Genomic DNA, 21,416 nt, shown 5'->3' with positions numbered 1-21,416 from the left:
CATCTTCATTTAGTATATCCTTTTGCCTAAGGAGCTCGTTGATTTTCTGTTGTGATTGTTTGAGATCACAGTCCAACATGGAGCGCTGCTTTTCAGCTTCTAACAACCGATTTTCTACTTTTTGCTTTAAAGCTCTCTCTTCCAAAAGTTTCTTCTCCATTTCTGTGAAGTAAGAGATTTAAGATGTCAGTCAGTGTAAACCAGGGGACTTTGGAGGGCAAGGGGAGGAGGAGGTCTGTCCCACAATAACAATAAGCAACATGTTTATCCTTTAACGCTGAAGAGAAAGATTGCTGAAAAGTGATTCATTAAAATTTTCACAGTAAACCCACACCCAGATGATGCTTTTGCAAACATTCCTGACTGATGGCTATTTCCTACTTCTGAGTTTCAAGATAAAAAGGGGAGATTTTTAAAAATACTTCATCTAAATCTAGTGAAGTGTTGCTTTGACCATGATAATTTGAAATCATTTAAAGAGTTAAAGCTGTTTGGGAACCTGATATGCCAAGTGATTCAGCCATTATTACTGAATCATTTTTGCTTCTTTTGAAAATCTGCACGCTCAAAATTTTTGTGAGTGCTCTGCAATTGGAAGGACAGGATCTGTAGGTAGCTTTTTAAGTAGCTGCAATAAAGATAAGTCATTTAGTTCAAAAGTAAGAGCCATGTTCTGGAATTATTTGGTAATTATGCCTCTTTCCAAGAGATTTCAATTGTCACAAGATGCACCAGAACACACACAGTGACTGTGGAAGCCTAGCAAAAACTTTGGTATTTCTAACTCTATCTCATCTACACATTTTAATTGTTAAGTTGCTGACATATATTTTATTTAGGAAAACACAAAAAGGTGTCAGAGTACACTGAGTAAGAACACAAATAAGCTCTTAACAAAAATGTTTCAAGCAGTTTTAGTAAAATAAACTTAAGAAAAATTAATTCAGAAAACACTAGCACAGAAAATTAGTGATGTGTGCAGAGAACGTGTTTTACTCCGACACTAAATCAATTTGTCTTTAACCCAGCAAAGCAAGGACAAAGGGACTATGACTGCTTTTTAAGACACTAATTCTATTTTAAAAGAAGAGGGGAATCAAGGAAAAAAGCCTATACTTAGGCTTTCATTAGCATTAAAAGATTATATTATCTATTTACACCTAAGTCCAACTGTGATGTCAAATACCTACCTTTCATGGCTTCAGATTTTGCTTCCTCTATAGATTCATAGATCTTATTTTTGTCTGCTAATCGTGCTTTTGTGGCTTTATGTTCAGCTTCTTCTTGTTCAAGGTTCTGCTGCATAACTTTGAATTTATATGTCATATCTATTTCCATGTTGCTCTTTTCCTGTTAAAGAAAATTGCATTGAAAAAAAAAAACATTAAATACATCAGGTTAAAGACAAAATTTCGGACAACATCTTGGAAGTATGCTAAGAGTAGAAGAGAGAGCTCAGACTCTAAGGAGCTAATTGTGAACTCATTTCTTTTTCTATGGATGGCGAAGTGCTCCAAAAATGCACAATGACATCCCCAGTTGCAAACAGTTACAGAATTACTGCCTTAACAACCCTCATTCTGTAGTAACAGTGGCCCAAAGATTAAGTTTACTGAAGAATTTTTTCAATATCTTTCTTTCAATGACAAATTTGTTGAAGAAAAAAAATAGCAGAAGCTTTTTTCTTTTTGGTAATATTGAGAGTTAAAAAAAATAAAAATCAGATTCATTAAATGTTACTTCTGCACTGTTAAGCTACACACTGGAGTACATGTACTTTAGAAGTATAATGTATTGTGATCTTAAGTGAAATCCTGTCTTTTTTCCCCCACTTGGCATATTTCAAAAAAAGTAAGTAAAAAAAAAAATCAAAGAAAAATAATAAACTCTGAAAACAAGGCTTATTTTTAGCACAGATTTTGTCTCCATGTCTCAAGTAATAAAAGCACAAATTTAAAAATTCCATAAGAATGTAACACCAATGTTCACTCAAGAAGTACTGTTACCTTTTCTAAATCTGTAAGTTTTTCCTGCAATTGTCTCTTCTCCATTTCCAGTTTGGCTAATGCACTCTTTCCATTTTTCACTTCTTCTTCCAGGCTAGATATTCGACCTAAAAATGACCAAAACATCAATGAGGCTGGGCAGTGTGTGAAAAAAAGAATCTATTTTATCTACTCAGAGGTAAAATTTTTCAAACGTAACAGCTTCTGACTATTAAGAACATCTCCCTTTGGGGTGATTTTAAGAGTTACCAATAACATTTTATAAATATTATCACATATTTTCTCTTAGTTACAATTTAAAACTCAAATAACATCATCAAAACCTATTTTTATTTCTGAAATGAAAAGCAAGCTTCACTTCAGAACTTTTGCGGGAATACCTTGTAAGTCACTGATAATCTCTGATCCATGACTTCGATCTCTCCTTTCTGATTCTAGAGCTGACTGAAGATTGAGAAAGTCCTTCTCCAGTTTGAGTTTAGCATTCTCTAGCAGGCAGTTCTTATCTTGTAGTTCTCGATTATTAGCTTCCAGCTGCTGGATTTGCTTTGTGCTTTCTGTGTGATTCTTCCTTAACCTCGCTGCAGTATCAGACTCTGATCGCAGCAAAGAATTAGCTTCATCCAACTAAGGATTGATAAAAACATACTTCATCAACAATTAAAATATAACAGCTACCATTTCTACTACAGAATTACTAGATTTTATGGATTAAAGAAATAAAAAGAAATGTATTTTAAGATTACTTTTGAACACCAAAACATCACAAGAAAGAACAGCTTTTGAAACTCCGTTATGCATTTCGACTCCCCCCACTACTAGCAAAATCTGTAGTTCAAACAGCTACTATTTTAAAATACATAAAGTTGGCATGCCTGTCTTTGTAGTTGATTGATTTTCTCATTGGATATTTGAGAATTCTGATTCCTCTTTTTTAAATCTTCAAGCTGGTCTTTCAAACTGTTAACTACAACAACAACAAAAAAAAATCAACATTGTTAATCACCATCATGAAAAAGCTCTAATTTGAGCCATAATTTGTTTGGTTTATCTTTTAAAAACCCACCTCAAAACAGAACCCTTCAAGCATGGTTCAACATACCCTCATTTTCCAAATTGCGTTTCTTATCTGCTTCATGTTCTGCTTTTCTCTGGTATTCTGTATTCTTATGCTGAAGAAGAGCCTTCTCTCTTTCTAACTGTCTGACTGCAGACTCTACATTCTTCCTTGAAGTTATCTGGATATATTTAAAAAAACCACCACTAATTACATACAGAATAGCGGTACTCTTCACATGAAAAAAAGAGAGCTCACGCACTCAATTTAGTTTGTAATGGAGAAAGACACAGTCTATTTGCTTGCTGCAAACACAGCGTATCACAAGACATGGTCAAATCCAGCCCAGGACGACTACGGCCAGGAGCTTTTACAATTTAAAGGCTGTTTGATTATTTGGATTTGACAGATCTAGTAAACCTGCCAAGCAGCGACTCAGGAAGCAGAGTAACATACATGTAACGTAAGGGCTTGACATATGCCTGGATGAGCAATGCATTAAGTTGTACACATCCACTAAAGATATGACAAATTTCTAGTAGTACTAAGGTGCAAAGCTGGGCAAGGAATAGGGTCCTTTTATTGACATGGTTTGAACACTACACAGAAAGGCCTTCCTCTTCTAGCAACACGACTCTCACATCTTCAATTTTTAGAATCATATATTGGATATTTAAATCACACTGTCCTCCAACTTAAAAACACGGCAAAAAAAAAATTCTGGAAACAAATGTGTAGTTGTAGTACAGAAATCATAATGTAGATATTTTAGCAGTGATAACAATTTCATGCTTGTGAATATCAAGAAATCAATTGGTATTACTTGCCATAAATACACAGCTACTCAAAAGTAATTTGCTGTTTCCCAAGGAAAAAAGCCACACACAAATGTTAAAGCTCTAATTCCAATAAGAAATAACTACAGACTTACCTCTTCATCTAGCTCTTTCACTATCTTCTCTAAACGAGTATTAGTAGACCTGAAGAAATTTGAAAAATATTCTTAAACCCTGCTGATTATACAGAAATTAGAACGTTTAAATGTGCCTCATTAATTTTATGTAAGATACTCTATTTTCAGCAATCCCATGAAACTTGAAAGACTGGGGAAATCACTCAAACAATAGGGATTCTTATGGAAAAAGAAATAAAACAGTCAAAGGACTAGCAAGAATTAAGCCAGCAATTTACAGTGAGGTCTGCTTGCAGTGGATTAAAATGCTTTTAAGCATTTAATACCAAAAGGTTTAATAAAACTTTTTTATAAACATACCAAACATGTCAAAACAGTCTCACCTGTACTTCTGTTCTAGTTCGTCTTTGGCTTGTAATTCATTACTGAGCTGTTCTTCTAGCTTGCTTAGTTTTTTCTGAAACTGTATAAAATGTCAAAAAAGCATGGCCCACATATAAAAATGCTATCACATAAACCAAGTGTAATTCAATTACATAGCAAAAAAAGGGAAAGCGAGGAAAATTACTTCAAACTTCCACTATATTATTTTAAAACCATCAGCAGAAGGTTACATCTTTACAAGGTATTAATCCTGATGATTTTAAAGATGCAGATCCATAGCAACGACATTTGCTGCATGCTACATTAAATCCAACCACCTCAGAATTATGTGCTACAGATTGTGAGTCATAAAATTTCTATGGGCAAAGAACATTGTTAATTGGCCCTTTGCTGTATTCCTTCTCTGTAGACAGAGACTTTGCACTGCAGCAGAATTTTTGGGATCGCCTCTTCTAAATAAAAGTAAAAAAATAAAAAGGGGGGCACATGACCAAACTGGACAATATTCGGAGAATATTACTAAGCATGCTCAATGACCTCACATAAGGAAGAATTTCTTAGTTTAACACATACAGAAGCTAACAAACACTTTTTCAGGGTTGGGAATGCTTTGTTTTGCTTACTAAAATAGCAAAAAGGAATCATGAGTCAAATACCCAAATTTTCCTGAAATAAATGATAAATAATAAATTTTGGAATCGTCTCATGCCTTCAGGCTTTCAAATGCATTAATTTTCCTCCCTGCTCCCTCCTCCTCTACCCCCCCAACATAAAAAGTAAAAAAGTGGTTTTCTAAACACTTTACAATTGTTACAATTAGAAGATTCCCAGAACAGGGACACTGAAAAGGACATCAAAACCGGAGAGTCATTGCTTGAGAAAATACAAATAAAAAAAGTTGTCAGAAGTAAAATGCAAAATTTTACCAACTACGTTCACTATTACAACATAAAGCAAGTATCATGAATGTGACATTGTATTTTAGACAGTAGTAGCATTTCCTTTTAAAAGAGAACTTCTAAAACTGTTGATCTATTCAGCAATGTCTAAACCTATTCATTAATTCAGCAATGACAGGAAGGAATGAAGTGGAGTCTAATAAACATTTGCATTTCAATTTATGCTGGTAAATACATAATACATTTCCTTTACTTATTTTTTAAACTTTGAAAAGGAGTTATAAGTTTTAAGAAACGTTAACAATATACTATCTACACTTAAATGATACAAATGTTTAAATAACATAATGAAGTAAGTACATGAAAATTCCATAGCATTCTCCTGTCATCTGCAAATTTAAATTCAATTGACAATCTTCAAAAGCTGGATAAACGTGCTCCATACACTCACTTCAACTGAGAGCACGATTTAAACATTCCTTTATCACTGCAGGTGACAATTTAGTTTTCCAAACTCTGAATAAATCCGTCATGAATCACTCAGGCAAGCGTAAAGCCAAAATTCACAACCGTCCCAAGAGTGATGCTGTTTGTGGCAAACAGAGCCTTGCACATTTGTTTTCCAAACAAATTCTACATGCCAAAAGAATTCAAGAAAAATCTGTATTCATTCATCTTTATACTATAGTACATGAATCCTTGAGAACAGCTGTTTCAAAATACAACTGGTTTACTGTTAACAATTTGGTGAATAAACATTTAAGATACTTCACATTCACATAAATTATGTAGGAATTTTTTTGATTCCTTTCATAATTCAAATAATATACTTACCTCCTTGCTGTCCTGTAAATAGAAAATATCATTTTTATTGAGGATCATCAAAAGACAAAAAGCCCCCCACAAAATTTCTTGAAAACTTATTTTAGACTTTGTCTTTTCTTAACAGACTTAACAAAATTAGTTAATCACACTATCAACACTTACAAAAAAAGGCACTAACCTCATTTTTACTAGATTGCACGGATTCATTTTCTCTGCAAGACTGAGAGGAGTCACTTAGCAACCTGTCAAAAACAAAAACAAATCCCTCCAGCTCTTATTCAAGTTTTCAACAACTCTGGCAACCTTGCCAATCAACTCATTTTAATCAATTCTCTCAAGTCTTAATTTGTCCTACACTATTCTCAGCTTCTTTTATTTCAGTGTGAGTGTATCTTTCTGATTTGAATCTTTTCTAAAGTATAACATGTTTTCAAATCCACAGCAGTTTATAATTTTTTAATTAATACAATTATTTCTTAACTATTCAAGTTGAGTCCTCGCAAGTTACTGTCTTCTGTAAGCTTTTTCCTGAAGATACTAATAAAAAGCCATTCTAGAACTAAATTACAAATCTATCAGTACTTTCACCCTAAAAGATTTTTTTAAAAGACTGTGTAATTTTGTGCATATAGCAGTACTGTGTTTAATCAGTTATCAAAATAACCAAAATAGTAGCAAATGATATATTCTACTTAAAACTCTGCATTTTGTATCTTCACAATGGGAGATAAATGAATATAATGCAATGAGTAAATTATGTATATAGACTGGAAAAAAAGGATATGATATAAGAAAAATCCGCAGGTGTATTTCTAAAAATGCATATTCAAATATCACGTACAAATTGTCTCTATAGTAAGTAAATCCTATAAAAGGCAGTTGGTTTCCCACGAAGGCTTTGGGGATTGGAAAGGTTTCCACGTCTCCCTTGTCGTCCTCAATGTCATCAAAATTACTGCTGTCTATATCACTGCTAAGCTCAGGAACAACAGGAGCAGCAGCTATAAAAAGGGGAGAAAAGATCGACTTCACTCCAAGATTCAGCCACTTGCTATATACTAGTATCTTTATAATGTGAAAAAGCCGACAATATAAGTTGTCCTGCTAGTTAAGTATGTACTACCCACGCAGCAGATCTGTAAAGATTACTGTGAACATTTTTTCTAGAGAAATCTACTTGTACATTAGTTGCTTAATGCATAGAATATCTAATGCGCAAAATGTATTTGCTAAGGTAATCACATTTGAGAATAGAACTCTAAATACAATCATCATTTTAAGAAACTTTAGCAATTACTTCAGAAGTTCCAATCACGCTCATGATCTAAACTGACATGCTATCAAGTTCACAATGCCTTAAAAGAAAAGTAGTAAACCTCACAAGAACACTCTCAAACTACAGAAAGTTAAGAAAACCACAACAAAAAAGCCCAAAATAAAACAACAGAAGCCACAAAGAAACAGACCCTAACACGCATTCTTTTTAGTCAGAATTCTAAAACATCCAGTTTTGTTGTTCAAAACAGAAATCTATACATCAAAAGCATGATAAAGGTGAGGATAATTCCAGTGGGATAAATGTATATTTACTAACCTTTACTGATGGAGTTTTTATAATACAAATGACAAATAGCGGAAGATGCTTGATAGAAAATACTGAATTTATACAGCCTAAAGTTTTTTTCATTTCTACTGTTGCAAATACTGAATAAAACCAGAACTTTTAAGCTAATTTACTCACTCTCTCGAATGTTGTCCCAGTTCCACTGATCACTCTTGAAAAAAGGGTGATGCTTTATTTCTTCTACCCCATTTCTCCCCAGTCGCACATCCCTAAACATAGCAATTAAGCCAAATTCACATTAGGAAAAACAGCATTTGGTTTTTTGTTATTTAAATTCTGCCTTGCTCATAAGCAGCAAGAAACTTTCAGTGAGGATTGTCTGTGTTAACCACATTAATGGTCAAATAAAAGAATAAAAAAATTAAAAAACCACCAACCACTGATCTCTAGTTTCTTATATAAAACATACTCTGTTTCTTAGCGTGCACTCTCCTTGTGACTGCTAAAACATCCAGAATTTGCAATCTGCCACATAGGGAGTAAAGCAAGAAAGAGTGCACTGAGGCAAAAATTAAGAAAAAACCCTAAACACACAAACAAAAACCCAACAGCCTCAGGGGGAAAAAAACTGCAGAAGTTCTGTGTCTGCCAAACCACATGACAAACTTTAAGACGCAAGTGAAGGAAGATCTAACTTACTGCACAGAACAGTTATTCAAAGCTGGACTGAAATAAATCTTTCAAGAATTCCATCCTCTGCCCCATAACTAACCCTGACACATCTTTTCCTGATATTTGCAGCAAAGTAAATCTTAAGTGCAACAAAAGTTAAGAAACTTTTAGTACGACCAGAAGTCGTCTCTCTTAAAACTATCTGCAAGAACAGAACATAAAAACAATGTGTGCAAAAACTAATAAATCACAGGGGCAATGCTTATTCCTTCTTTAAGTGCTCCAGCAGTGATCACGCATACAGACAGAAGGCATCTGTTTCAAATGAATTGCTCGAGCACTGTATTAAATATAAACAGGAAGACAGACACACGTAGTGGAAGTACACCTCGCTGCATTTACATTATGAAATTCTACTCATATTTTCTCTCTACTCTTCAGCTACTAAGGGTGAAAAATGCTGCTAAAGCATATCCTTCCTGAGTAACCATGATCTTGCTCAACAGAGCAATCTCTCTTTGAATGCAAAAACCATTGTAAGGTCGTTTTTTTTCCTAATCCCTCATTCTATAAAGGCTAGGTGCTCTGCTGCAGCTAAGTTCAGGTGACCACAGCAAAGCATAAGGTGGCATCATCAATCCAGAGTTAACTGTGGACCTACAGCTTCTTCTTTTAAAAAAGAGAAATTGAAGATGATCTCTGCTTTCTGGAACTAAAGCAAATGTAAGTGTTCAAATCAAGAACAGGCTTACACATCTTAATGTCAATAAACGGCTCGGTTCCACAAAGGGAAACCTCTAGGACATAGCCAAAACAATAGCCTTGCTGGTTTGTTAGCTACAGTTGTCAATTAATACAACAAAGCAAATGAAAAAAAGTTCAAACATTCTAAGAAAGCTTAAACACAAACTCAGTAAATACATGTTTATTTTCATAAAAGTATTTGCTTTCATTTTTTTAAGTACCACCTGCTTAGACACTGAGCACAACAATTTGGTCCGTGCCTTGGAGTTTACAAATTTTTTTCAACCTTACGGGTTTGTTACTGTTTTATACACTGCAATTGGAAGGATTTATCTGGCACAAATTGTGTTGTTAACAAGAGCTGTCAGAACGGCTCACAGAAATAAAATACAATACCTGGAAAAAAACACCCCAAAAGAAAAACTAGAGAACAGGAGATTTTGCAGAAGAGATTTGAACAGAGATTAGGAGAAATAATGGAAAGAATGAATTTTTACAGTGTACATATGCTAATACCATCCGAAATAAAAATAGTACCAGAATTATACATACACTTACCTGTCAGTTAAAAAGGCACAGATAAGGTTCTTTGCATGCTTAGAGATTTCTACATCATCCGGGAAATGTAATGAGTTCTTATGATCCATAATTTTACTATATGTTCCTACTAATGAGTCTGCATAAAAAGGAGTATCGCCTGAAAAAAAGCAATAGTAAATTGACTGTGATTTTGGGTCATGTTCAAGTCACAGAAGTTGAAAGACAAATGATATAAAGAAAAGTCTATAAGTAGTTTTACTTAAAATTAGTATTTTATTAAAAAAAAAAGTTAGAATGCAAGGTACAAAATAATGTATACTATCAAATGTATACTCCTTCCTCAAAATGCCTGTGTTACAAAACTAAACTGTTTTCCATCCTGTGTATCACTACCAAAATTTTGCCCAGTGAATTACATCTTTTGTTCTACCTGAAGACTATCACTGTGTTTTCTAATTTACATGATGGCTGACCCCCACATAAATCCCCATCTTTAAAATCTTCCATGGGTATAATGGATTGAAACTCATTAAAGGTTTGCTAATGCACAAAGACTGTTTCCAAGGCTAGCAGGTCTACCCTGCCTACCCCTGGAGCTGCCTAAGGCAAGTCAGCTCTGAGCAGACTTCACAGTGTGTTACTGCACTGTTAAACCCATATTAATAAATCTTGTTGACTGATAAAATTATATGAGCTTGGGTGCCCATATTAACATGGGCAGGTGGCTCTTTAAATTATAGCCTTTCTTCACACAAAGGTTTGCAGCACAGGCTTTAGTTGAATCTAGTTTCTTTGCAGACATAGCCTTAAGAAAGGGAAAATTGGGACAAGTGAAAAGAATCAGCATCGATAAAGGTAACTGATGTTCAAGTTAACCAATAACATTCTGAATATACAAATGGTTCAGGTCAGCAATCAAGAGGTTGCATAAATCCTTTCTCACAACTAATCCATAGATTTAATAGAGAAGGTGAACAATAAATTGCGTGAGCTAGGCACTTTCCCCTGTCCCGGTCTGCTGCATGCAGGCAGGGATCCCCGGCAGGACAGCCAGCGTGACGACTGCTTGCTTCAAGCAAGGCTCTAAAAATTTCAAAAATTTTTGCAAAAAAAATGTGCAAACAGACCAATGGACAAAACCCATTTGGCTATCCAAAGGAATATAAGTGCAACAATCCCGCCTTTAGCCTCTTTCTGTCATTTTATGGCAAAATCAGAAATTAGTACATACCGGCTGGAATTAAACTTCTAAACGTTTAGTAAATTCATTAGGTTGCCATACCAGTACATCGTGGGGACGTGTGTGTGTAATCACTGTAACTGATTCCACAGGTATTTAATGCTGCCTCCCTCCCTTCTTCTAAACCTTCCCCTTCCCAGTTGTCTTCAGTCTCAAAACCAGCTTTGATTTAGGCGACACCTCAAAACTACCCTAAGTCACTGAACTAAAGGAGTGTTGGGATACATTCTCTGACCCACATTTTAGCTTTTAGTTAAGTGCACAATTAAAAGTAGTACCAATTTCATTAGTGCTGTGTCTGTACTACAACCAGAACATCAGAACACTTTCTGTACTTTCTTCAAAGCCTAAAGTTTTAGAAGATTGTGGCCAGAAATTGATACATAAACACAAACAAAACCAGATACTTTCCACCAATGTGTGGGGTATGGTGAAACTAAGTAAGGTTATTGAGAGAAAACCAACTGTGAAAGTCCACAAAGGCTTTTAAAAACAATTGTTGTTCATGGGATCTTGAAACTGATAAAGCTATTTAAGTCTGGAAATGACAACGCTAACATTGTTTTATGTTACATAAGGATGAAAAAGAAGAAGTCTTCAATAGTCAAAGATATTTCAAACCATTTTATCAGCGCTTGTCTCTTAAAATATGTATATGGGATTAAAAGATCTGTCTTGAATAGTCTCATTATTCCTAGTGCAGCCCTGAGGAGAAGGACTTGGGTGTACTGATTGAGGAGAAGCTCACCATGAGCTGGCAGTGTGCGCTTGCAGCCCAGAAAGCCAACTGTGTCCTGGGCTGCATCAAAAGAGGTGTGACCAGCAGGTCGAGGGAGGTGATCCTGCCCCTCTACTCCGCTCTTGTGAGACCCCACCTGCAGTACTGCATCCAGCTCTGGGGGCCCCAGTACAGGAGAGACATGGAGCTGTTGGAGCGAGTCCAGAGGAGGGCCACGAAGCTGATCAGAGGGCTGGAGCACGTCTCCTGTGAGGACAGGCTGAGAGAGTTGGGGTTGTTCAGCCTGGAGAAGAGAAGGCTCCAGGGAGATCTAATTGCAGCTTACCAGTACCTGAAGGGGCCTACAGGAAAGCTGGAGAGGGACTGTTTATCAGGGAGTGTCGTGATAGGACAAGGGGTAATGGGTTTAAGCTGAAGGAGGGTACATTTAGATTAGATGTTAGGAAGAAATTCTTTACTGTTGGAGTGGTGAGGCACTGGCACAGGTTGCCCAGAGAGGTTGTGGATGCCCCATCCCTGGAAGTGTTCAAGGCCAGGTTGGATGAGGCTTTGGGCAACGTGGTCTAGTGGAGGGTGTCCCTGCTCATGGCAGGGGGGTTGGAACTAGATGATCTTTAAGGTCCCTTCCAACCCAAACCATTCTATGATTCTATGACTCTATGATTCTAAATACAAGGACCAGAAAAGCGGTATTGTTATTGAAGAGAATCTGCATGTTTTTCTAGACATGATGTCCAATGAATTTGACCTGAGCCTCAAATACTGTGTTTGTAAACAAAGTAACTGAAGGAAACCATGTAGGAAATCCAACTGAGATTGGAATATGATGATTGGAGAACAACAAATAAAAAAATTACAGGGCCTAACTAGGCCCTGTAATTGTAATTACCAGTACCAAGGTAAAGCAGGTTTTAACATTTCAAGAAGGCTGCATAGATAGAAAATCACATATCCATTTCAGATGAAGAAAGAGACTCAGATTGGGGGGGGAACACCAACAAAAAAAAACCCCAAAAACCAGGAAGAAGGCTTCATGAAAAGCACAAAGAAAGATGACAAGAATTCAGCTGACAGGGTATAGTGTTAATCACATGTAGGACTAAGGCATGGCTAAAACCGAAACAGAAGCAAAATTGTTATTTCACTCCAATCAGGAAAAGTGTGTGAAAAATCACAAAGTTAATGAAAGCAAAGTTTCCAGTCTAGAGTAAACATAAGAAAAAAAATTATTACGTTGAGTACTAAAAGCAAACAAATGAAAGTAGTAAAAATAGCGTAGTTTCAAAAATTAAAACAAAGATATACTTTGGGAGGAAAATGAAGTATGAAATATGAGAAATTTTCCAACACAGAACTCCAAACTCTAGGGATAACTGCACCAAATAAAGCCCTTCAGCTTAGCAATCCATACTGAAACCTCAGAATAAAATCACAATGTGTTGCACTGAAATGTAGACGTATTTTTGTCCTAATTGGGTACAGGCTCCCCCATATAATCTAGATCCTGCAAAAAAAATGTACTTCTCCACTTTCACTTTATAAAAATGCTTTCATTAGAAGGATAAAAAGGGGAGAATCCTTTCTCTTGGATACAAGGTTAAAAAATAAAGAGGAGGCTCTGAGAAAACATTCTGGACAGCTATGTCCTTTATTTTAGTATCTGAAGAATTTTATTTACTGTTAAAATTGTTTATGAGAGACTACTACTTATAAAACATACTTTTTGTAAGTCAAAATGCCTTAATTCTGAAAGACACAGAGATTGTAATAGCATCATATATCCAAATGTCCTTACTGGCTCAGGATACCAGAAACATCAGATCTGCAATAGTCCCAGAACATGCTGATTTGGATTTTTAATAATTATATGCTCAATTCCATCCTTCTATAATCAGTATTTTGCTACCAGACTATAATACTGATCCTCACTGTATTTTAAGATGCAGATGACTCATCTCCTTAACAGATTATATTCTATGTTAGTTGCCATAGCAGCCCAGTGTGTTTTACTGGAAAATCCTGACTCAAGCATAAAAGAAAGATCAAGCCATACTTCCACAGTCATTTTGACCTAACACAAGCCATTGCTACTGTCCCTGAGGTGGCACAAGCATGCATGAGATGGTGAGGTAGCTGACCCCAGTTAAAACGATTCTAAGAATTAGTTTTAAGCTGAACCAAGCCAGGGAACTAATCACTGAGCAAGCACGCAAACAGCTGTGACAGCGTAAGAGCGACAGAGAGCAAAGGGAACAGGAATAAAACAACAGCATCAGCCAAAAGTCAGAAGCTGTTAGATGAGGTACAGCCAGCGCCCCTGCAGCAAAGTACAGCTGAAGGCACAGTAAAGATTCAACAATAATCTCATTAACAGAAGAAATCACTACTTACCAACTAGCATCTCAAAAAGGAAAACTCCTACGGACCACCAGTCACATTCCCGTCCGTAATAACCATCACCCCCTTGCGATTTCAAAACTTCGGGCGATATGTAGTCAGGGGTTCCCACAGCCGTATCGCAGCGCACCATACCTGTCTGTGCAACAGTAAGAATTCAAACAGCTCAATTAAAAATACTTCTGAGTCTTTAAACAATTAGCCTATTAGTAGACCAGAAAAACAAAAAAATATAGCCCAAAATATTTGGAACGTGTTTGAAACTCATTACTTTTTACTCCAGAAGCAATACGGACTGACATAACAATTCCTGATAATGTGCTCTCCCCTGCCTACTCCACAGCGGTTTTTCTTGATTACATCTTTCAAGAACCAACCAATTTTATTATTTTTACCACTGGCTTCCATATGAAGCTATACATCATATCAGACTCCTCCTTATCTCACTGAATTCAGGGACAAACTTCAGAATAATTTTGACAAGTTATGAGCTCAAGGCCCTACACAGCAGATAAGTAACCATTTTGTCTAATTCAGACAATAAATCAAGTTATAGGTAAATTTTTATAGTCACATCTGGTTTTTATTTAAATATAGGAAAAAATATAAGAGGAAAAGCTATTTTTAAAGAAGAGCAAAATTTTTGTGGTTTTTTTTAAACTTATTTTTATTAGCATATTAAAACAGTTGTATTAATGGAATGATTGTTCATCCTCTTTGCTTCACATTGAGAGACTAAAAATGCAGGGGCTAAATGACGCAGAAACATTGTCAGGTCTGCCAGCATGCTGGTTTGGACTTACAAGCCTTGTTCCCTTTAATCAAATTCACTGCATTGATTCCAGAGAGACCAGATGGATGAATGGAACGAAATGAAATGAAATCCTGGATGAAGTTAGAGAAGTACCAAAAATACACTCATCTTCGATTCTGTCTCTCAACCTCAAGTCTTTTTTAAGTCATCTTACACAGTTTTACATGCATTTTGCCATCAGCTTTAACTGAATATTAATACAGAATATTAGTAGCAACAACTGAAGTCAAAATACATATTTGAAGAAAGGAAGAGAAACATTTTGCTTTTGGAACTGTATTGACATGTAAAAATTAGACACCAAATTACATAATTTCTTTTCACACACAATGTGAACTGCAAAAAGCTTTTATGCACGTACTAAACCAGAACCCTAGAAAGTCATGAACTGGCAGGCAAAAACTAAAGTGATGACTAAGTACTACAGAGACCTAAGGAGTCATTCAAATGTCCTCCTGGCAAATGCCTATCTTCTTCTACAACTCCATGCTGAAGCTGAAACCTAAAGGAAATTTTAACTTCTCGGTTCCAGAATGAAGAGCAGGTTAACTTCTGCTTTCTATATTATGAACCAGATAACACATAGCTTGATCATGCTGGAATAAGAAAATGAAGCTAACTCTTTTCAGAAGACCTAACGCATTCTTTGGACAAAGAAGAATACAGCTGAACACATTTTAACATGGGAAAATAAATGAAAGCCCAAAGGCTCCAGCAATCTAAAGCCGAGCACATTCAAAAATGGATCCAGCACATGGCAGGAACCACTATTTGATTATCCTGCTTGTAACAGCACTCTGTGCACAAACCTACAGGTCTTCTCTGAAGCTTAAGCCCCTCTTTGCTTTGAGCACTAGAGGAATTGCTCTAGGCTCATGTGATTCTGCTGATCCAGCAGGACTGTGGCATCTTAATGAGGCCTCCAACACTGGTGCATGTTTACCTCTTCTTATCCAAATGCAAAATTACAACAAGGGAAAATATGAATCTTCATTTAGTGATCACTGGCTGAAGCCACCTAAATCCCTCCCTGCATAAGAAGCTTCTTTAAAAAAAAAGTGACCAAAGCACTTCTGAAAGATTTCTCTGAAGACCACAGCTTCAATCAGTCTCATCACCTTGATGCCTAAGCACTTAATAACACCCTATTCCTCTGTAATTAATACACCAAAGCAAGAACACTTTTTAATAGGTTATACATGTTGATATTTTATGAAGTCTTATGCAAACAAAGCAAAGGTTGTGCCAAAAAGAAGCCAGCCCTACCTCCGTCTGATGACTGATGTAGCAACAAGAAAGCTTCTTTCCAATGACATTAAGGATGCTAAAGAACTCAGGTAACAACACCTTAAGTTTTCAGACAAAATGTCAAAGAATTGAACAGTAAAACAAAAAAGTATTTCTACAGTTAAAAGGGCCCTGTGTGCTAACACCAGTTTTCAATGGACTGTATGTATCTAAAGCATATGGAGTTGGTTGTACTTACTCCCCCGTATACCTTCTGTCTCAGGAACAAATCTAAAAATGCATTCGCAGAATCACAGAACAGCCCAGGTTGGAAGGGACCTTGAAAACTCATCTAGCCCAACCTCTTGAGGGAAAGGGAGCCTAGATGAGATTATCTAGCACCCTGTCTGATCACATCTTGAAAACCTCCAGTGATGGGCACTCTACCATGTCCCCTGAGGAGGCTGGTCCATTATGAAATGAATATAATATTCCAGATTCCTGTTCTTCTCCATTTACACACTTGGCTCTTTCAAAGATCTTGGGCATTGCTCTGTATCTATTTTTAAGTACTGGCTACTCTTAATACCACAGTCAGACTAGCTTCCGTGATCTCTGGCATCAAAGCCAAGTAAACAGGGAAGTCCTCCCTGTGCATTACGTGGCATCTTGACAGTCCCTCCATTCTGCAAGATGACTTCTGCCTTCTGTCTTTCAGCATCTGAAGAGATCTAAAGGATGCTGTTTTCTCTGGATGAAGTGTTACTCCTGTGTTTCAAATACTAAGCTTCTGTTTTATGCCCAAGTAGCACACTTACTTTAGCAGTTCTCATACAGAACTTCCAATCAGGAGTCTCAGGCCAGTATTTTACCTGAGACTTTTCTCATCACCTCAAAAGATCAAGGTAGATCTTGGCACTACATCTTGAGGGAGGCTCCTGCAGCTATATGAGAGATGTGCAGTTCAGAATTTTAAAAAAGGTTGTCCACGAGACACAGCATGTTCTTACAGCTTATAACAACTTGGCGGTGAGTGTTTCCTAGCATCCTTCAGAATTATTATGTTGCTGAAGACAAAGCAGTTCAGTTTTCATCCTCAGGAGGATCTCCATCAGACCTGAATGATTGGCTGTCTTGGACCAAGGCTAAGAATCAGGCTTTCACTCCCTCATGAAGCTCTTTTCAGCAAATGAGAGCCAGAGAGCGCTTGTGCGAAAACATTGGGATAGCTCAGATCAGGTGTTAATACTGCACCCGGGCTTGCACAGCATGCTGTGGACAATGAACTGAAGCAAGAAGGATCGAGCAGAGTCTTGGATGAGCTTCAAGGAGAAATAACTTGAGTTCTATAAAAAGGAACACGTTCCTTCTTTCAGCTAAACTGCCTGAGCCAAGGCGATAATCCCAAATGGTAAACACCCTTTCTTTCGGTCACATCTTTTTTCATCAGATATCTTCTAAACCTGTGCTCTTCTAAAAGCTCAGTTAGCACAACACAGCATTATGTGTTGAGCCTGCAGCACTGGCAGCTCCTGGCTCTACAATACCTACTGAAGCCAACCGTGTGCTACTGTCTAGTTTCTACAGAAAAGCCTGAAGATTACAGGCTGGTGAAACCTGCCTTGGGCTACCTTATCATACCTAAATACCAAAAGGGAACTACAATTCCTACTAAGCCTTCGAGGCCAATTCCATTCTTTATTCAATTATAGAAATACTCACCTTGTTGCAGATCTTAAAAAGAACAAAAAAATAAAACACACAAACCTCAAAACCATCACAACTGAGTTACATAAACAGGATAGTTCCTTTTATGTTGGAAAAGATCGCGAAAACACTTAGCAATTCTTTTCACATACTGGTAAGGAGGAATTCTGCTGCAAGTGTCTGGACTGCCCTTGAAAACTTAAGGGGATGCTGAATTCAATTCCACAGCAAAGGTCAAAAACATCTCTCACCAAATTGCAGCAGAATTTTCCTGGGCTCTCAATAGCATAAGGAAGATGCTAATGTGCACAACTGCTAAAAGAACTCCAAATCAGAAAAAAAATAAGTAAGTGTTGGGTAAGCATATATTTTCTAGAAATCATCCTGCCAACATCAATATTATATTTACACAGCTGGGATGTGTTCGTGTTTTGTAAGAAGTAGCATGAGATTTGGAGATGATCCAGAACCTCTCAACTTCTAAAGTTTCCTGTATAAAAAATTTTTGCCATTCCACTGACTCTGAGAAACATGAAGAACTTAAAATGTAATCTGTTAAAAAATTAACTTCCTTAGGAGATCACTGATTCATTGATGATGCCCAGTCGAGACTGGAGCTCACCATAACTCTAGATGAGAAATGTGCACGCACATCTCACATTTATAATATGATCAACCACATTTTAGTTTTCCATTCTTTTAACAACAACAATAAAGAAAGGAAAAAGGAAAAAAAGGCTTAGGTTCACCATTTCTGGGATCCCTAAAATAGCATAAGGGATCACCCTTTTTTTGTTGATTTATATTATGAACATCAGATTACCTTAAGACCTACAGTCTATTGGCTCAAAACCAAGATTAAATTTTTTAAGGACTAAATTAAGAGAACAAGTACTACTTACAATTTTTTCAATTAAAGTAAATACTGTCCCCTAGAACATAGGCAAGTAAATCATCAAAGTGGAGATAAACAATCTATCTGCCTTTAGAATAACAACTACAATATCAGCAAAACTAAACAGACTACTGAACCTCAATAAACAGCTGTAGTTGTTCAATTAAGTTAATATATTGTCACAGGAAAGAAAAAAACCCTAACCAGAGAGAGTACTTCTAGATACAGCTGAAGAGACATTAACTTAATGATGCAAAGGCAAATTAAGTAGATTGCAGAGATTATATCAAGCAGTGCCTAAACAATACAGGAAAAAAAAATCTAACACATTAAAGCAAATAAGCTTAAAAGGATCATCCTTGCCAGCATTAATACAGAAACCTTTCAAAGGCCAGCCAAATTATAACACACATTCATACAGAGTTTTGTTAGAATCTGTTATAATTTTTCACAGGAAGAATGCATTGCATAAATTACAGCATAACATTTTTTGTCAGGGAAGATTTTAAAAGTGCAAAGTACAAAAGGCAGCTTTATTTTTAAGTCTCCTTTAATAACATAAGGTATTACATCCTGCTAACAATAAAATATTCCTACACAATCTCATGAGAAAACTGTATCTGTGGCTGTACATGGTAAAATTTAGACAATTAAAACGTATGACATCTTGATGAATAGCTAACATAAATTCTAACCAACATATCACATACCACTGGTGTCTTTCCGTGACCTCATTTTAACGACCACTAGAGGATGCTATGAGAACAATTAGTATAAAAAAAAATAAAATAGGGACTGTATATTACCTATAAAATAATTTCATTTACAGAAAAATGTCAGTTTATGAACTGTTCCGAGGTTACTGATGTTGAAACGAGGAGTTGTCTCACAAGCTTTTCAGACATTTGGCAAAAAAATGAACCTCAGAAATTCATAAACACACATGCTTTCAAAAATAACAAAAAGTAAGTTTACTTCCTTCTTCCGTGTGCCAGAACAGTTTATTATAGACAAGGTTACACTATTTAAAATAACCTTGTATTTAAAACTAGGAGACAAGGAACAGCTTTCCAACCAAGCGGACCATTTGATGAATATGCCTTTGGGTATTATAATTCATAAGAAAATAACCTTAGAATTACAGTTTTATAGATGATAAATTATTCAGTTGCATACTTACTTCATCCATTTTCATGCAAGTGCCAAAATCTGCCAGCTTCAGATGCCCATATTTATCTAAAAGCATATTGTCAGGTTTCACATCTCTGTGTATCAAGCCCATGGAGTGAATTGCATCAAGAGCAAGAACAACTTCAGCTGTATAGAACTTGGCCCATTTCTCAGGCACATCATAATTGCTCATAAGGTTTACAAGATCTCCACCTGGCATGTACTCCATTACCATGTACAAGTATTTGTCATCTTGAAAGGCACAAAATAACTGCAACATTAAAAAAAAGGAAAAGAAAAAAGAGCAATTACTTTTCAGAGACAGCTAGGAAAAAGAAGTGCTTTTATCTTGAAGTTTCATCAAACCTGAGCATATATTTCAAGACTGATGTAAAGTAACTTTATTTTTTATATTCAGATAATCTACACTATTAATTATGACAGTACCTGAAATTTACTGAACTTCAAAACACCATCATTTTCATTCTTAAGAAAGCAAAAAAGATTTCCTGATTATTTTAGTAGTATGAGCCATGTATATACCTCCATGTTTCTTGGCATTAAAAAGTATCACTGACCTAAAATGCAAAAATATTGGAGCATCATGTATTGATCTGAAAATAGCTCAACAGGGAACAGCATCTTGTTTCTAAATTTTATATATTATACATCTCCCTGTCTCTGTACATATTTAGAAAAACACTTGTCACTACTGATTTTGTCCTAAATCAACACACAGAAAGAAAAAAAGAAAGAAAGAAAGAAAGAAAGAAAGAAAGAAAGAGAAAATGTTCCCAAAGAAAATTACAATACAATACAAAGAAATTATCCTTAATAAGTTTCCTTCTTAAACTTACTGAAAGTAAGTTTAATCTCTTTAAAATATATTTCAGACCTAGAGTGCTGAAGTTTTAGAGATTTCACCCAGGGATCAGCAGGTCTGAAAATGGCCCAAACCAGCAAAAAGCATTACTATCAAATGTTCAATGAGTGGTGTGGAAAAGTCTCTGAAAGTCTCTCACCTTATTTCTCATGGAATACTGCTGCTTTACACTAAAAACTAAAATCAATCACATTTTTAAGTTACCCACACAAAATTCAAAGGCAATTGAAAAAGAGGATGAGTGGAAAGGAGGAAATCAGAAACAGGGAGTTTGTTGAGGATGAGGAACCACGAAAGACAGGAACGTTAGTAAGGAGATTTGACATTTAGATTAAAATTTACTGCATATTAGTGACAGAAGACCAATATTAAAAATACATATTTTAATACATATATATATTACACTGTATTTGTTTTCACAAATGGACAGTACATACAATATGATAATGCATTTGGGCATTAAAATCTAAATTAAAATCCAAAATAGTCTCCGTATTCTCACATGTAAAGATATTAATATAACACAATAATAACAACACTACGCCTTTATACAGCACTTTTGTTATTGCCCTCAAGGGATTTCATTAAAAAAAAATAAATTATCTAGGGCTCTGGTTTCACTTGTTTTTCACATAAAAAAGAAGGCACAGAGCAGCAGTGTGATCTGTCCCAGTTTCTAGCTCAGAACAGGATCTACATTTGCTTAAAACCAGCTCTACGTCCTATCCCACTGGACCACA

The 21,416-nt window shown here is 35.9% G+C and overlaps 1 protein-coding gene across 2 annotated transcripts in view; it reads right to left on the bottom strand.

Moving 5' to 3' along the window:
• The window catches only part of ROCK2 (Rho associated coiled-coil containing protein kinase 2), a 104,002-nt gene that overhangs the window by 19,789 nt on the left and 62,797 nt on the right, over window positions 1–21,416 (bottom strand). The window contains exons 5-20 of one of the 2 annotated variants that reach the window (XM_075750620.1): window positions 19,804–20,064; window positions 13,975–14,119; window positions 9,623–9,761; window positions 7,826–7,917; window positions 6,926–7,085; window positions 6,263–6,326; window positions 6,094–6,105; window positions 4,732–4,812; window positions 4,360–4,439; window positions 3,995–4,043; window positions 3,109–3,244; window positions 2,882–2,973; window positions 2,387–2,633; window positions 2,007–2,113; window positions 1,191–1,350; window positions 2–162 (exon numbers count right to left, since the gene is read on the bottom strand). In XM_075750620.1, the coding sequence (XP_075606735.1) occupies window positions 2–162; window positions 1,191–1,350; window positions 2,007–2,113; window positions 2,387–2,633; window positions 2,882–2,973; window positions 3,109–3,244; window positions 3,995–4,043; window positions 4,360–4,439; window positions 4,732–4,812; window positions 6,094–6,105; window positions 6,263–6,326; window positions 6,926–7,085; window positions 7,826–7,917; window positions 9,623–9,761; window positions 13,975–14,119; window positions 19,804–20,064 (1,986 nt within the window). The remainder of the gene's footprint in view (window position 1; window positions 163–1,190; window positions 1,351–2,006; window positions 2,114–2,386; window positions 2,634–2,881; window positions 2,974–3,108; window positions 3,245–3,994; window positions 4,044–4,359; window positions 4,440–4,731; window positions 4,813–6,093; window positions 6,106–6,262; window positions 6,327–6,925; window positions 7,086–7,825; window positions 7,918–9,622; window positions 9,762–13,974; window positions 14,120–19,803; window positions 20,065–21,416) is intronic. The other variant, XM_075750619.1, reaches the window with a different exon arrangement.

This window comes from Balearica regulorum, chromosome 3 (assembly GCF_011004875.1).
Source record: "Balearica regulorum gibbericeps isolate bBalReg1 chromosome 3, bBalReg1.pri, whole genome shotgun sequence".
Lineage (NCBI taxonomy): Eukaryota > Metazoa > Chordata > Aves > Gruiformes > Gruidae > Balearica > Balearica regulorum.
Note: the sequence above shows the minus strand (reverse complement) of the source record. Positions and strands in the feature narration are given on the sequence as shown.